The sequence below is a fragment of the Mytilus edulis genome, chromosome 5, assembly GCF_963676685.1.
Source record: "Mytilus edulis chromosome 5, xbMytEdul2.2, whole genome shotgun sequence".
NCBI lineage: Eukaryota > Metazoa > Mollusca > Bivalvia > Mytilida > Mytilidae > Mytilus > Mytilus edulis.
The window spans coordinates 51,136,026-51,154,609 of NC_092348.1; the positions used below are offsets into that span (position 1 = coordinate 51,136,026).

Below are 18,584 nucleotides of genomic sequence, written 5' to 3' on the forward strand. Positions count from 1 at the left end.
AAACTCATTACATGGATATTTGATTGAGGATAAGATTTGTGATCAATTCCATATCTCAGATAGTATAAGTCAGGTGTGTATGTAGGACTTGTAGGTCTCATATGACCTTAATCTCATTTCCATGGTTGATTGGTAATGTTAAGGGTAATCAGTTTGGTTTATTCATGAGATATATAAGCAATATGGCCACAATATTTGGTGTCTGGAATGAATTTAAGGTGTGCATATCTGTCTGGTTTGTTTTATATATACTTCATTGTCATGGCTCATTGGTATATTTGAGTTTGCATAGTTTATGTTATCAAAATGATAAGAAATTATTTAACTATAATTGGTTTATTGATATATTGTTAGGTGAATATGTATAGTTCATTCGACCATGACTCCATTTTTATTAGCTCACCTGGCCCAAAGGGCCAAGTGAGCTTTTCTCATCACTTTGCGTCCAACGTCCGTCGTCCGTCGCCCGTCGTCCGTCGCCCGTCGTCGTCCGGCGTTAGCTTTTACAAAAATCTTCTCCTCTGAAACTACTGGGCCAAATCAAACCAAACTTGGCCACAATCATCATTTGGGTATCTAGTTTAAAAAATGTGTGGCGTGACCCGGTCAACCAACCAAGATGGCCGCCACGGCTAAAAATAGAACATTGGGGTAAAATGCAGTTTTTGGCTTATAACTCGAAAACCAAAGCATTTTGAGGAAATCTGACCGCAATAAAAATGTTTATCAGGTCAAGATCTATCTGCCCTGAAATTTTCAGATGAATCGGTCAAATGGTTGTTGGGTTGCTGTCCCTGAATTGGTAATTGTGAGGAAATTTTGCTGTTTTTGGTTATTATCTTGAATATTATTATAGATAGAGATAAACTGTAAACAGCAATAATGTTCAGCAAAGTAAGATCTACAAATAAGTCAAATGACCAAAATGGTCAGTTGACCCGTTTAGGAGTTATTGCCCTTTATAGTCAATTTTTAACCATTTTTCGTAAATTAAAGTAATCTTTTACAAAAATCTTCTCCTCTGAAACTACTGGGCCAAATTAATCCACACTTGGCCACAATCATCTTTGGGGTATCTAGTTTAAAAAATGTGTGGCGTGACCTGGTCAACCAACTAAGATGGACGCCACAGCTAAAAATATAACATAGGGGTAAAATGCAGTTTTTGGCTTATAACTCAAAAACCAAAGCATTTTGAGGAAATCTGACATGGGATAAAAATGTTTATCAGGTCAAGATCTATCTGCCCTGAAATTTTCAGTTGAATCAGTCAACCCGTTGTTGGGTTGCTGCCCCTGAATTGGTAATTTTGAGGAAATTTTGGTGTTTTTGGTTATTATCTTGAATATTATTATAGATAGAGATAAACTGTAAACATCAATAATGTTCAGCAAAGTTAGATTTACAAATAAGTCAGATGACCGAAATGGTCAGTTGACCCCTTTAGGAGTTATTGCCCTTCATAGTCAATTTTTAACCATTTTTCATAAATCTAAGTAATCTTTTACAAAATCTCCACTGAAACTACTAGGCCACAATCATCTTTGGGGTATCTAGTTTGAAAAATGTGTCCGATGACCTGGCCATTCAACCAAGATGGCCGCCACGGCTAAAAATAGAACATAGGGGTAAAATGCAGTTTTTGGCTCATAACTATGAAACCAAAGCATTTAGAGCAAATCTGACATGAAGTTAAATTGTTAATCAAGTCAATATTTATCTGCCCTGAATTTTTCAGATAAATTGGACAACTGGTTGTTGGGTTGCTGCCCTCCAATTGGTAATTTTTAAAGAAATTTTGCCGTTTTTGGTTATCTTGAATACTATTATAGATAGCGATAAACTGTAAACAGCAATAATGTTCAGCAAAGTAAGATCTACAAATAAGTCAACATGACCTAAATGGTCAATACCCCTTAAGGAGTTATTGCCCTTTATAGTCAATTTTTAACAATTTTCATTAATTTGGTAAATTTATGTAAATTTTTACCAAATATAGTTCTCTGTTACTAATGGGCAAAGTTCATTATAGATATAATTGTAAGAAGCAAAATCGTTCAGTAAAGTAAGAACTTCAAACACATCACCATCACCAAAATACAATTTTGTCATGAATCCATTTGTGTCCTTTGTTTGATATGCACATAGACCAAGGTGAGCGACACAGGCTCTTTTTCTACTTTCAGCATATTAACTTGTGTATAAGTATATCAATTGCTCTGAAATTGTACCACAATGTTTAATACCACAGGTAGACGATTTGGATCGATTTTGGGGGTTTAAATTATGGTCCAAAAGGTTAAGGAATTAGGGGCCAAAAAGGGGCCCAAATAAGAAATGTTTGTAGTTTCCAGTCAATAACTTGTGTTTAAGTGCATAAATCTCTCTGAAATTATACCACAAGTTTCTATAATACAAAGGGATGGTTTTGAGGTTTTTGGCTCAAATCATTTAGCAATCAGGGGCAAAAAAGGGTGAAAACAAGGGTTTTTCGGGTTAAAGGATAATTTAGACAATTTAAAAGCAGTGTATGGGAGGTAAGCCAATTCCATTTAAAGAATACTGATATATATATATGTTGTGTACAAGTTATCATTTTGTACAAATTATAATTTGTACAAAAATATTGTACAAATTATGATTTGTATTTTGACTTTGTACACATTATAATTTGTACAAAACGTGCCTGTACAAATTACAATTTGTACACAATTTGACCAAAATTCACTTATAACTTGTACAACAGTTTTAGATATGAATTTTTGGTGAAAAATGCATTGATTCACACGATAGAATTGTAATAAACTGACCACACACTAAACCTTATTAACAAAATACACCGTTTTTACACAACTACTAAAGGCAGATTGATCTTCGAAATATTTGAAAGAAAAAAAAGTAAACAAACAGGATTTTTTTCAAATTGTTAATACATAAACTACTTTTTCTTAAAAAAAATACCATCAATAGTACTGCTTAATAAGTTATTTTGAGGAATTTCTTTTATTCATACACTTTGCAAAAACGATTATATTTGTTAAATTTGATATTTTGTATTGTGAAAGATCGTGTACAGCATTTTGATGATTGTGAAAATAATCTCAAAAGATTTGTTGCCACTTATTCGTTATTTCATAAAGTCATGAAAACAATCAAATCTTTCTTTAAACAAGTGATAATTTAAATTTGTAATTGGTACATCAAAAGATTGGATTTAGATGAATAAATCTGCGTCACTTTTGTTTGTGAAAAGATTGATGGTTCAATGCTGTTGGGTCTGATGTTTTTATAATACTACACCAAATAGTTTTCTTATAAAATAAAAGTCCGTCTGTCTTTTCTGCATAAGTTTTATGTTGTTTTTAAAGTTTAGATTGTCTCAACTGATTTCTGTTAGGTTTTATGCACAGTCATAGATATTTATTAAACAAAGATCCTTGTTGAAAAAAACAGTGATAATAAAACGGCAGAAAAACATCTGACACATTCCTGACTTTAGCATAGTCATATTCCTAACCAAATGGGGTGTTAAATCTCGCTTTCTTTCTGTGATATTTATTTGACTCAAAGTCTTACTGAAGCAGTGAAATACACATGTTTATTCACAGCAACAGTTCCTGAGCTTCAACGTTCGCTATGTGAAGCAGTTAAAATGCTTGTAAAACAGGTCGTCATTGATTTGAGAGTCAAAAGATGATTTGCAATACTTGATTCCATAAATCACTAGATCACCTGCCCTAACTAATGATAAAGAACTAGGATTGAATTGTGTAACCTAGGTGTACTGTGTTACAGGTCATTTAATAGAAATTCAATAATGTGTATCATTGCTTTTTGCACCAAAATCCATATGATAAACTATTGTACAAGTTATAAGTGATTTTTTGTCCATTTTTGTACAAATTGTAATTTGTACAAGCACTGTTTGTACAAATTACAATTTGTACAAAGTCAAAATACAAATTATAATTTGTACAATATTTTTGTACAAATTATAATTTGTACAAAATGATAACTTGTACACAACATATATATTACGACGCTAGATTAAAACTGACGTGGAAAGGTAACACCCGGCCACCGAAAGCTTCATTTGTATGAAGCCCAGGTGGTCGTGTGGTCTAGCACCGGTTACAGTGCAGGCGATTTGGTGTCACGATATCTCAGTAGCATGGGTTCGAATCCCGGCGAGGGAAGAACCAAACATTTGCGGAAGCAAATTTACAGATCTTACATTATTGGGTTGATGTTTAGAAGAGTTGTATATCTGGTGTACAAATAAATATTAACACCTCATGTTTGTGGCATAACATCTTGGCCACAAGTTTATTGTTTTCTGTTCAGTATTCAATTTATATTAAGAACCATTTTGTTACATCTTGTGATCAATTTTATTTGGCAATCGCCAATGACAGTCAACAGGGTTAAAGAACATCAGTTGTTAATATAAAAAAGAAGATGTGGTATAAACCTGTTAGTCATATGCGTTTTGTTTAAATATACTTTTTCACTTTTTTGGTCTTTTGGAAAATGTTGTTTGTGCTGAATTTAGACCCTTCTACAACGAAATTTGTTTTACATGCACTCGTATAAAAATTGGTTTTTATCCAACGCAATCATAGGTTTGAACGTAGTTTTCAATTTAGACTTGTTTTATATTTTTTCGTTTGGGCTTGTATCATATTATCCTTCCGGTTTATATGATCCGTTTATCCTATATTGACTCTTAAAATTCAAGAGTCTGTCTAAAATTGAGGGTAAATTATATGGCCTTCCAAATACCGTTTCGATTCCTAACATCACTGAAGAGACATTTGCTATCGAAATCAAGATCTGGTGTACAAATAAATATTGACACCTCATATGTGTGGCATAACATCTTGGCCACAAGTTTTTTGTTTTCTGTTTAGTATTTAATTTATATTAAGATCCATTTTGTTACATCTTGTGATCAATTTTATTTGGCAATCGCCAATGGCAGTCGGCAGGGTTAAAGAACATCAGTTGTTCGACCTGTTAGTCAAATGCGTTTTGTTTAAATATACTTTTTCACTCTTTTGGTCTTTTGGAAAATGTTGTTTGTGCTGTATTTAGACCCTTCTACAACGAAATTTGATTTACATGCACACGTATAAAAATTGCGGTTTTTATCTAATGCAATCAAAGGTTTGAACGTTGTTTTCCATTTAGACTTGTTTATATTTTTTCGTTTGGGCTTGTATAATATTTTCCTTCCGGTTTATATGATCCGTTCATCCTATATTGACTCTTAAAATTCAAGAGTCTGTCTAAAATTAAGGGTAAATTAAATGGCCTTCCAAATACCGTTGCGATCCCTAACAAGTAATATCACTGAAGAGACATTTATTGTCGAAATCCGGATCTGGTATACAAATAAATATTGACACCTCATGTTTGTGGCATAACATCTGGGCCACAAGTTTTTTGTTTTCTGTTTAGTATTTAATTTATATTAAGATCCATTTTGTTACATCTTGTGATCAATTTTATTCGGCAATCGCCAATGGCAGTCGGCAGGGTTAAAGAACATCAGTTGTTCGACCTGTTAGTAAAATGCGTTTTGTTTAAATATACTTTTTCACTCTTTTGGTCTTTTGGAAAATGTTGTTTGTGCTGTATTTAGACCCTTCTACAACGAAATTTGATTTACATGCACACGTATAAAAATTGCGGTTTTTATCTAATGCAATCAAAGGTTTGAACGTTGTTTTCCATTTAGACTTGTTTATATTTTTTCGTTTGGGCTTGTATAATATTTTCCTTCCGGTTTATATGATCCGTTCATCCTATATTGACTCTTAAAATTCAAGAGTCTGTCTAAAATTAAGGGTAAATTAAATGGCCTTCCAAATACCGTTACGATCCCTAACAAGTAATATCACTGAAGAGACATTTATTGTCGAAATCCGGATCTGGTATACAAATAAATATTGACACCTCATGTTTGTGGCATAACATCTTGGCCACAAGTTTATTGATTTCTGTTTAGTACTAAATTTAAATTAAGATCCATTTTGTTACATCTTGTGATCAATTTCATTTGGCAATAGCCAATCGCAGTCAGCAGGGTTAAAGAACATCAGTTGTTCGGCCTGTTAGTCAAATGCGTTTTGTTTAAATATACTTTTCCACTTTTGTGGTCTTTTGGAAAATGTTGTTTGTGCTGTATTTAGACCCTTTTACAATGAAATTTGTTTTACATGCACACGTATAAAAATTGCGGTTTTTATCAAACGCAATCTTAAGTTTGAACGGAGTTTTCAATTTAGACTTGTATATATATAAATATATATTTTGTTACCTCCCTTTCACTGCTTGAAAATTACGTATTATGAAATGATGATTGTCTTGAGATGATTAGCTGTAAATTTATATTTAGACATGTTAGTAGTTAATATTAATTAATACTGATTTTAACCATGACTGTATGTCGTTTTATATTTTAATATTTTATGATGTATTTAAATGAGTAGTTATTGTTGCAAACTCTTTTTGAGGGGATAAATATTCAACAGCATAGTGTATTGCTCAAAAAGCAAAAAAAAATTAGGTTCATTTGACCATCTTCATTCTGTGTCAGAAACCTATGCTGTGTCAACTATTTAATCAATCCAAATTCAGAACTGTATCAAGCTTGAATGTTGTTTCCATAATAGGCTATTTGCCAATTCCCGTAATTGACCCTGTAATTAGAGATTCCTCAAACAGTTGTCTCCCTTATGAGGGACATTAATTTTTATTTACAATGGAGAGCTAGCAGAAAGAGCAAATCTACCTGTGCGTAATGTGAGTAATTTATATGGTTTTCAAATCTTTTAATAACCATTATTTGTTGTTTAACTAAATACGTTTGACATCAGAAATTATTTTTCGTGAAAAATTAGTTAAACCGCCGATACATGGTCATCACTTTCAATTCATCATGCTTTGCATTGGCTAAAGTCAATTTTGTCCGGTATGGAACCAGTTTACGATTGTCAAAGGGAAGTAATTTGTTTAAAAAGTGTGTAATAACAGAATCAAATCGGTAATTGGCAAATGGCAAATGGACTTGCCCATACTGTTCAGGGTTCGACGTCTGCGGTCGTATAAAGCTGCGCCCTGCGTGGCATCTCGTTAAAGTTTATTAAACTATATTCTATGTTTAATTTTCATTATCAGGTCGTCTGTTTCTCATAAATTATAACTATATACGGTGTACGGTATGACTTTCAATCATTATAAGTAGACAGGTTATATATATTGCAGTGCCAAGTATTCCGCTTCCATTCGCAGCATTCCTGGTATTATGCTTGGTTATGGAGAATTTAACCTGCAAATAAAAGATGCAAAGACAACAGATTCTGGAAATTACACATGTTTGATAGTAAATTATTTCGGGCGTGCAGTAGAAACTATCGATCTTCAAGGTATTTATGAATCTTACTCAAATAGTGAAAACCCCTTCTGGAATAGTGTTACTCGATATCTATATGAAAACAAATACCCCAAAAAATACTGTAAATAATGTTAAATTTATTTAGTTTTTTTTTCGGCTACCACAGTGATCATTATGTATCTTGTAATAACAAAACGAGAGTGTTAAAATGATATATTTCGAATTTGTAAATATATGTATCTTACTATCGAGAACATAACAATTAATACAATTTTTTAAACGCTTTTGAAAAGTAAAAAATAACTGCCTATGGACTGGATTGATTGACTTCAGATGTCGTACAGAAGGTTCGATAACAGTGATCGTAATTGATAATATCTTTTTGATAAATAATTCAGAGAATTCTCAAATGAAATTGAGAATGGAAATAGGGAATTTGCCAAAGAGACAACAACCCGACCATAGAGCAGACAACAGCAGAAGGTCACCAACAGGTCTTCAATGCAACGAGAAATTACCACACCCGGAGGCGTCCTTCAGCTGGCCCCTAAACAAATATATACCAGTTCAGTGATTATCAAAATAAATTTACGACGGAAATTTACTCAAGGTTTCTTTTTGAATAAATTGAATATTAAAAGTAACAATTGCTCTTTCTTAGAAATATTTTTTCAGTTTCCAATTCGGAAACTTTGTACAGAAATTCGTGATAAAAGGGACAGCTTTCAATTTCTACTTGTTCATGTCTCTTTCTTTGACGGTGGTTTCTTTGGTTCAAGTATATGGTGTTGAGTACATCCTTATTTTAAAGATGATGTTGTTAGCCTAGGCCATGCAATTAGATACGATCCGAGGAAACTTATCATTTCTTTTCATAAACTTACAAAAAAATGTTACATATTGTTTTTATTGGTATAAGTATTTTTTTTATCAATCAATTAAAACAAAACTGAATATTACTGTTATCAACAAATTTGTATTTCATGTTCTTGTACGTCAAAAAAACACACCCTCTATGCCTAAAATGGAACATATAGGTATAATGCATTTCTTTTCTTTTAAAAAAAATATGACAGATACAATTAACATGTCAATGGAATTTTTAAGCCACTCATTGATATATATTTATATGTACATCAATCTATAAACTCTTACACTGTTTGGTGTAATTTTCAGACTTATATATATTTTTCTGTGACTGTATCTTACATTAATTTGTAGGATCCTTTACTATAGATAATTTAGCTGATCTGTTAAAATAACATCTCCATGGCTTATATATCATGTACTGTAGTACGACGCTAGATTAAAACTGACGTGGAAAGGTAACACCCGGCTTCATTTTTATGAAGGCTAGGTGGTTGTGTGGTCTAGCGGGACGGCTACAGTGCAGGCGATTTGGTATCACGATATCTCAGTAGCATGGGTTCGAATCCCGGCGAGGGAAATAATTATATTTATAAGTACGTCTGAACCAGTGACAACTATACAACAGATTTATCCATCGGATCACCAGCAGTGATGGCGATACATCTGTGTACATTATGTATATTCAACTCTTCTATATATATATATTGAAAAACCAAAACAATCATTAATGAAAGATTTAAGCAAAAAATTACAGGTGAAGCGATTGGGAATCTCTTGTTTATATTAGTTTTTTTAGTTTTCGTTTGTTTTGTATTTGTCTGTTTTAATAAATATCTTTAACATCATTATCACCAAGATTCAATGTATCATCGTCTTCTCAATATACTGAAAAGGTGTGGTGGCGTATTTTTCATTAATTAAAACGTACCGTTTGATGCAATTACAAGTTTCAGAGGATTTGTGGCTACTCAAAATAAATAAATCTTAAATTTAAGTAATTTAGATATAGTAGACAGACTGAGTCACATGTATTACAATATTAAGAACAATTAAAAACAAATTGTTCAGAGAACAGTTGAATGTCTTTCCACATACATTTTCTAAATTATTGATGGAAAGCTTCTTCTGGTTTATGAAGTAAGGGAGATGATTGTCAACTTCCGGTTGATAACGAGTCACTTCCGGTCTCACATAATAACTTTATTGATACTGATTCAAAACATGTATGGTTTCTACATATTTTTACCTGTAATAAGGAAGATAATAAATTCTTCCGGTTTAGAGAAGGTCACTCCCGGTCTCAAATGGTAGGTTATGTATAAAATTGAGAATGGAAATGGGGAATGTGCCAAAGAGACAACAACCCGACCATAGAAAAAAACAACAGCAGAAGGTCACCAACAGGTCTTCAATGTAGCGAGAAATTCCCGCACCCGGAGGCGTCCTTCAGGTGGCCCCTAAACAAACATATACCAATTGAGTGATAATGAACGCCATACTAATTTCCAAATTGTACACAAGAAACTAAAATTAAAATAATACAAGACTAACGAAGGCCAGAGGCTCCTGACTTGGGACAGGCGCAAAACTGCGGCGGGGTTAAACATGTTTGTGAGATCTCAACCCTCCCCCTATACCTCTAGCCAATGTAGAAAAGTAAACGCATAACAATACGAACATTAAAATTCAGTTCAAGAGAAGTCCGAGTCTGATGTCAGAAGATGTAACCAAAGAAAATAAACAAAATGACAATAATACATAAATAACAACAGACTACTAGCAGTTAACTGACATGCTAGCTCCAGACTTCAATTAAACTGACTGAAAGATTATGATTTCGTCATATGAACATCAGGCACAATCCTTCCCGTTAGGGGTTTAGTATAATACATGCATATTTAGAATAATAATCTAGTGTATAGGTACTTATATTAATGAAAAACTACAACCAATCCTTACTTAAGGATTCTTTATTTGCTACATCAATCGAGGGAGACGTCCTTACATTGATAGCATTTAACCAGCACATGTCTTGTTATATGTTTCTAAATATACTTTTTTATAAGTATATTACAGACGACACAAATTTAACAACCAGATAAAATTTCTAAACAATTTTATGAAACCTATCAATTGATAATGTACATTTCATTAGGGACTATCATTTGCTTTTTTTTTCATTTTCCTATTACATTTACGTTCTGTTTTTTTTCCCTCTCTACATATATATATATATATATACACAACTCGTCTAAACATCAACCCAACAATGTTAGATCTGTAAATTTGCTTTCGCAAATTTTTGGTTCTTCCCTCGCCGGGATTCGAACCCATGCTTCTGTGATATCGTGACACCAAATCGCCTGCACTGCAGCCGTCCCGCTAGACCACACGACCACCTGGGCTCTCAAAAAAAGAGCTTTCGCTGGCCGTGTCTTACCTTTTCTCGTCAGTTTTAATCTAGCGGCGTACTACAGTACATGATATAAAAGGTATGAAGATGTTATTGTTACAGATTAGCTAAATTATCTATAGTAAAGGATCCTACAAATTAATGTAACATACAGTCACAGAAAATAATTATATTTATAAGTACGTCTGAGTCAGTGACAACTCTACAACAGATGTATCCATCGGATCGCCATCAATGATGGTGATACATGGCTGTGTACATTATGTATATACAACTCGTCTAAACATCAACCCAACAATGTTAGATCTGTAAATTTGCTTTCGCAAATTTTTGGTTCTTCCCTCGCCGGGATTCGAACCCATGCTTCTGTGATATCGTGACACCAAATCGCCTGCACTGCAGCCGTCCCGCTAGACCACACGACCCCCTGGGCTCTCAAAAAAAGAGCTTTCGCTGGCCGTGTGTTACCGTTCCTCGTCAGTTTTAATCGAGCGGCGTACTACAGTACATGATATGTAAGGCATGAAGATATATATATATTTCTTAGTTACTCAGTCAACCATGTTCGTCAAAGTGTCATATACATACTCGCCAAAACGTTATCCTAAAAATAAATAAAGGAATGAAAGTATATAAACATAATATTTATGTTATATGAATTTAAGGCGCATTACTACATAAGTAAGCCGTCTACCAAAACCAATAACAACAACAACCTAATCACAATTAGGCAAACATTTTGAACACGTTCTTTATATATATCTTTGAAATTGACAGAGGAGATCAAATAACAAGGAAAACATACGAATATAACCTTGACCTTTCACTTTGGCATCAAATCAATTTACTTCAGGTAGCTATAACTTACCATTTATGCTATAGGGCATGAAACAATTTTGGCGGAAGAAGAAAAAAAATAATCAGAACATATACCATAGATCTATCAACAGAATAGTGGAAAGACCTTATAAAAACAATGGATTTAATTTTGAAACGCTTAGTCACATATTTACATACTATAAACGTTAAGATCGACAACAGAAATAATGTAACAAGATAAACAAAAGTATTAGGCCCTTCCTGAAAATCCGAGGCAACGTTTCCTCTATGTTTTAGCAAATCTATAGGTTTTGGATTTATTTAGTTTTAGGAAACAATTGAGTTTTCATCCCCGAAACATGAGACTTACATTTGTAAGGTTTTAATTTTTGATTATTGTATACATTTGTGCCAAAGCGATTCATATGTTACTCATTATCTTTTTGTTAGAAATTCAATAATCATACATTTATCTTTTTTTTCTGTTTGTAGTCTCCAAAGCATGGAATGATTCTGTACGTGACTCAGGTGTTGAACCATTGACTATATCAAAGATTTATCCAGACTCTCGCACATTGAATAGTGATCTATATTCAGAATTCAAGGTTATTTGTGCAGTTAAGGGATTTGCATACCCTCAAAACGTATGTATAATAATATACATTGCATTTAAAGGGGGAAATCTATATGGCATGTAAAGGGCACTTGCTACGAAGTATAAAAAAGATCTAAGATATGATTTTTGTATTCAATCATTAAAAGTAAAATAGTAAAACTATAATTCCCTTTAAATAGCCAGTATGATTTAATTTTGTTGAAATAAGATAAGAAGAAATGATGATGACTTATTCACTTGCAAGTAAATAATTCGACCTCTTTGAATCAGTATTCATGTAAACTTCAATTTAACCCCTAAGGTAGAGATTGATAACGCATGCAGTTTACGTGTTCGGTTACTTAAAGGAAAAAAATGTCAACATGGAAAGTGAAAACAAAGTTAAAAAATTTGGATGTCTGATCCGATCAACAAAAAATCATTCTGATACAGGTAAAAACGATGATTAACATTGATCTTTAATCTATAATATATAATTAAACAGACCTAGAAATATCCACTTGCACGAGAAGTTCCTTAATTAATTATATCTATACTGATGTTTATATCGCTTATATGACCATCGGAGGTCTTCGAAGGTCAACTCGATAGTACATAAGATTGGGTCTAGGCTAAAATACACAAGAAACGATGCTACATATTATCGAACCCATGCTTTGTTAATTATTCGTTTAAGACTTTTAATTTTTTGGATAAATGTTTGACATTGTTATAAATCAAATATGACAATTCGAGTTAGATCGAGCTGTGTATATTTGTGTCCATTCGTTTTTGGTTTTGATATATCAAAAATAAAAAACGATAAACACGGACCTAAATCGGTGAAGATGAATTTCACCGCTTATGACCCTTTAATATGTCGATGTAAATTACTAATGAAGAGAAATCTAACTTTATACAGAACTAAATATATGAGAATTTGCGTAAAACCGGAGAAAATTAATTTGACAGCTAGTGCTTCTTTAAAACCATATTTTATTTTGCTTTTATATCTCGTACCTTGATTGAGTAAATATCATCAAGATGACGGTAAGTGTTGTTGAATTTCTTCATAATAAGGAATTTAGGCGGTTTTTTACTATGTTCATCGGTCGTTCGTTTTTCTTGCTAAATTAAACAAACTATGACATTCAAAATAAAAGACAAATCATTTTTATTTCAAAAGAATAAAGCATTCGTCACTTTTGAGAAATATATTTAACAAAACACAGATTGAACGTGGCCGGGTATTTGTATATCCCATGAACAAAAATAAACAAAGTACAATTCTGAGAGTTATTACGAGTTGGTTGACCGTTATGGAATAACCTTTTCACAAATGATATCGAATATGTTCCTTACGTCGTAACTACAATCCCCATCCCTTTCATGAATGTGACCTACCAAATTAGACTATTTACCAGATTTGTTATCACATTAGCAACACGACGGGGGTGCTTCATGTGGAGCAGGATCTGCTTACCCTTTCGGAGTGCCTGAGATCACCCCTAGTTTTTGGTGGGGTTCGTGTTGTTTATTCTCTAGTTTTCTATGTTGTGTCATGTGTACTATTGTTTTTCTGTTCGTCTTTTTCATTTTTAGCCATGACGTTGTCAGTTTATTTTTCGATTTATGAGTTTGACTGCCCCTCTGGTATCTTTTGTCCCTCTTTAACTGACTTCTAGATCAAAGCCACTTACGATTAATACAAAAATCATGCATCTTAGACTAAATTAACAATAAGTACATATCCAACACATGTATGGATAAACAAAAGACTAATCAGGACGAACCCACCGCACACTGAGAGTGATCTCATGTGTTCTAGAAAGACAAACAAATACTGCTCCACACGTTGCACTGTCGTGATGCTCATATCAGTAGCAACTGCTCAATAATGTTATAATTTCTCCCGCCAGATCTGATTTTTGATTCATAGGGTGTGCATTTTCTTTATGTATTTAAAATTGCTCAAATTGAATGCTTTCTTACTAGTCAACACCTTATTAATTTATGATTAAAGGCCAATCCTGAAGTATCCCCATGATTCATTTGTGAATTATATTGAAGTTAATGGGATATAAGTAGGAAAATCATTATTTATTTAATTGTGACGCATTCATTTTTGTCATGAAAATGTAGATTAAATACAATTAGCTCCTTGATGGGTGCCCCTATATGCCTGTTTTAACACGTGTTGTTCCTTATCCTCATAACTATGTCTCAGATTTCCTAAAAAAAATCAATAGAACACTTTTTAATACCCAGTTTAACTAAATGATCTCTTATGAAGGTTTATGGGAGAATGGAATACAATAGAAAAAATCTGAGACACAGTTTTGGAGGTCAAAATGTGTTGTACAAGAATCTATAAAATATATTGGGATGGTATGAATAGCAAAGAAGCTAATTTCATTCAAGTGTGGGTTCACAATTTAGCAACTAATTACTGAATAATTAATTATGTAATAGCTATGTCATAATAAAATTGTCACCATTTGCAAGACTGATCTGTCTTTTTTCTCTTGATACCTCATTTATAAAATTAAGAGTTGGATGAAAGACATTACATCCGTTTATAGCTGTCTGATTGGGGGTGAAAAAATCTTTGTATTGTGCTACCGTAACTGTATCTTGTATATCTATAAAAATTTTGGTATAAGGTAACCCGAACAATTTTGACCAAGCGTAATCTATCCTACTTGCGAGGGTCTGAACTCTTTATAAGATAGATATCTACTTTGGACTAACATCTGTTTGCATTCTTTGTATCAAATAGTATAAACTGTTACCATAGACTCACCTAAACGCCAAAACGAGATCATATTTCACCATTTTAACTATTGAAAATCCGCTGCCCTAATGATGGGATGTATGTTTTCATCTGCAGATAAGTCACTACCGATAGGAACGTTTTGTTAGCATTGTTTTCTTGGCAGCGACAAAATGTAAATCATACGGATTGCAAATTCCAACGTTCAGTACACATTAATATGTTTTATTTTTAAATAGATGACATGGGCTTTTTATGGGGTTGCTGGAAACTACTTACAGTTGTCAGCGGATGAAGAAGTAATGATCAGTGATACTACTGTAAAGACATTTTCAACACAAAACAGGACAGGATGTTTTTACACTTTGTATGTTGATAGACTACATTTTAGTAACAGTGGAAAATATGTGTGTGAAGTTTCTAGTGGTGATACTGGTTTAGCAATGGACTACCTTAACATGACGGTATCAGGTAAGCTTTCTTCAAAATGATTGATTTGTAGTAGAAGGTTTTACCACCAGTCCATCATAACATTCTGTTCTTGACTACGAATTGTAATATAACTTATTATATCCGCTAGTGTATTTTTTTCGTTCAACATCTTCACCATTTAGAATTTTACTTAAAACAAGTAACGAGATTTCAAATAAGATGTTAGACTATCTTTTAAATGTGCATATTATGATATGTTAACATTTAAACACCTTTTAAACGTATTAATTCTTGAGTTTTCCATAAAATACAAACGTTGTCATTTTTGTCGAGCATAGCGATCCTATACATTCAGTCGTCGTCGTGGGTGGCCGCAGCGTCTACAATTATTCACTCATTGGTTAAAGTTTTTGAAAGTTTAATAATATTCTTAAACTTTTCTATATTTCTACCAAACTTGGACAGACATTTGTTGATGATCATAAGATAGTTTCCCGAAGTAAATTTTGTAAACAAAAAATCTTGTTCATCCGTATTTTACTTATAAATGGATTAGTTTTTCTGCCAGTTAACATATTTTTCACTCCGTCTTTAAAATTCTAATAACTTTCTTAAATGGGCACTAGCTGTCAAATTCATGTCCACCGATTTTAATAAAATTCTCATATTTTATTTATAACAATGTATAACATTTTCTTCAACTATTAAAAGTCTAAAATAAATAATAAACAGGGCACGAGCATGAAAATACGTAGCTTTGTTTTGTGTGTATTTTAGTCCAGACGCCATCTAATTAGTTATTGAAAAGTCATACGATGACCATATAAGCGAGGATAACATAAATATAGATATGAATAGATTATTAAAGCAGACTGGTGCTGTTGGGTTATTCTAGGTCTATTTAATTTCATATAATAGATGAAAAATAAATGTAAAACATCGTTTTTACCTGTATAAGAATGATTTTTTGTGGATCGAATCAGTCAATCAAATGATTTATCTTTGTTTCACTTTCAATGTTGACGTTCTTTTCCTTTAAATAACTTTACACATACAATTCACGTGTTATCCATTTTCAGCTAAGGGGTTAAATTGAAGTTCACATGATTCAATGAGGTCGAATTATTCAAGTCAAGTGAATAATTAATAATCAATGTTTTTAGATTATTTTAACAATATTGAACTATACCGGCTGCTAATAGCTAATTATTATTTCACCAATTGCATTTCATTATATATTGATTGAGCAAACAAAAAAGGATATTAGATTTTTTATACATCTCATAGCAAGTGCCCCTTTAAACTATTCTGTGTTTCTGCCAAACTATGACAGAAGCTTATTTATGATCATAACCTATAATTTGAAATCAAACAGACCTGAAGGCCTTTTATAGCTGACTATGCGGTATGTGCTTTGATCATTGTTGAAGGTCGTACGGTGACTTATAGTTGTTAATTTCTGTGTCATTTTGGTCTCTTGTGGACAGTTGTCTCATTGTCAATCATATCACATCTTCTTTTTTATATTCAAAACCAAATCTTTATATCTATGTAAAAAATTGGTAAAGGTTTTAAGTAATTTATGGTAACGATATCCATGGGTTAATAATTTACCAGTAATACATAGAGTTCATAAGATTTTATGTCTGGAGAATTTTAGAAAAGGTATCAAAAGGCCTCTCCCTTTTTCCAAAGTCCGTTATTTGTCTCCTTTCTGTTAAATTCCATCATTTTCGTGGTTCTGACCTCAAACCACAATTATTCTTCCCTTTGCTACAATGCATTTTTTGGTAAAAATCAAATTAAATTAAAAAGTTTGCACTGCTTCAAACATAAAATAAATGTAACCGCTTAAAGATTATTATTATTCTTATAAAATAAAACAATCAATCAGTTATTTTTCTTTTCTGTCGAGAGCCCTATGAACGTGCCAAAGGTAAGATTAGAATCTTGAATAAATGACTCAGGCTAATTTCTACCATACCTTCATTTTTGTAAAATCAATCACTACTTTCACTTTCAACAATATTTTTTCCCAACAAGTTTTACTTATATCAATATAAATGCAACTGATACGACCCCTTTAAATAGTAAACATTTCAAAGAAAACTTTAGACAGAATATTTAGGAAGCTTTACCCCATATAATAATTTGGAACTATATTAAAGTGTATTTGCTTTTAACTTTCAATTCCAAGTTTCTTCTCCACGGCGATCACTGCTATAATTATATAGAGAGTCTCTATATATTATAGTAGTATAATCATAGTATACATGTAGATTAACGCGAAAATAATTGTACTCTCTCCGAGTACTTATGAAAAGCATGTGCAAGTTTAAAACCAGAAGTCTTATCTATGACTTTAAAGTCGGTTTGATGACGGAAACAATATCCGGACGCATTTTTTTCGTTTTTCTCCCAAAATAAATCAATTTAAATAATCATCAGAATGGATGACAAATGCGACTATGCATGTTTAATATAGGACACAGAGGCATGAAGATTAATTTATTGTGGAAGGAAGGTAACGACACACAAAATGAGGTCTTCTTGTTTAATAGTTTAGATATATATATAACCACTTTTATAAAAAAAAAAATCAGGAATTATGGATAAACACTACCAAAAAGTCATATATACTTTTAACTGGAATAAATATACAAAAAGAACATATATAGCCATCTTAAGAAGCATGAATATTTTAAAAAATGTTAAACATAAAACACTGCTATAAATCGTTGATTTCTACAAACTGCACTCGGTTAATTTGGATAACGTCAACTATTGCAGATATGCCAATCACTGATTTTCTCTTTTTTTCGGCATAAACATCCATGCATTTTAAAAAGCAACTTTTGTTTCACATATTGCATCTTGTTTTAATGCATATTGAAGAGACCAAAAGCTTTCACTAAATACATCTAAAGATGTCACAAAAGAGGTTCAGCCATCTCAACTTGATCCGGAAAAAATTCTTTTTTTTCGTAGCCAGGCAATACCCTATTCAGTCATGTCATGGACAATGGACATTATAGTTTTTGAATCGCACTCTCTACGATAAATATGCGCATCTCGTAGCAAAACCTTACAGCAAATATTTTTCTCCAAAAGTGTGTTCAGTCTGTCTAAGACGTTTACGTCAGTTACAATTCCTGGAGTCTGTTTTGGGCATGTTATAAATACCTGGCATATCTTTGCAGTTATCAATTTATTGGAAATGTTGGTATTATTAATTTAAATTTTGAAAACTTGTATATTTATTAGATTTTATTTAGTTAAATAT

The 18,584-nt window shown here is 32.4% G+C and overlaps 1 protein-coding gene across 2 annotated transcripts in view; it reads left to right on the forward strand.

The window, feature by feature from the left end:
- Window positions 1-18,584, forward strand: part of LOC139525461 (fibroblast growth factor receptor 4-like) — a 225,506-nt gene that overhangs the window by 51,653 nt on the left and 155,269 nt on the right. For both annotated transcript variants that reach the window (XR_011664899.1, XM_071320811.1), the window contains exons 5-7: window positions 7,270-7,430; window positions 11,994-12,145; window positions 15,109-15,340. Coding sequence is in view for 1 of the 2 variants with exons in the window: in XM_071320811.1 (XP_071176912.1) it covers window positions 7,270-7,430; window positions 11,994-12,145; window positions 15,109-15,340 (545 nt within the window). In the remaining variant the exon portion in view is untranslated. The remainder of the gene's footprint in view (window positions 1-7,269; window positions 7,431-11,993; window positions 12,146-15,108; window positions 15,341-18,584) is intronic.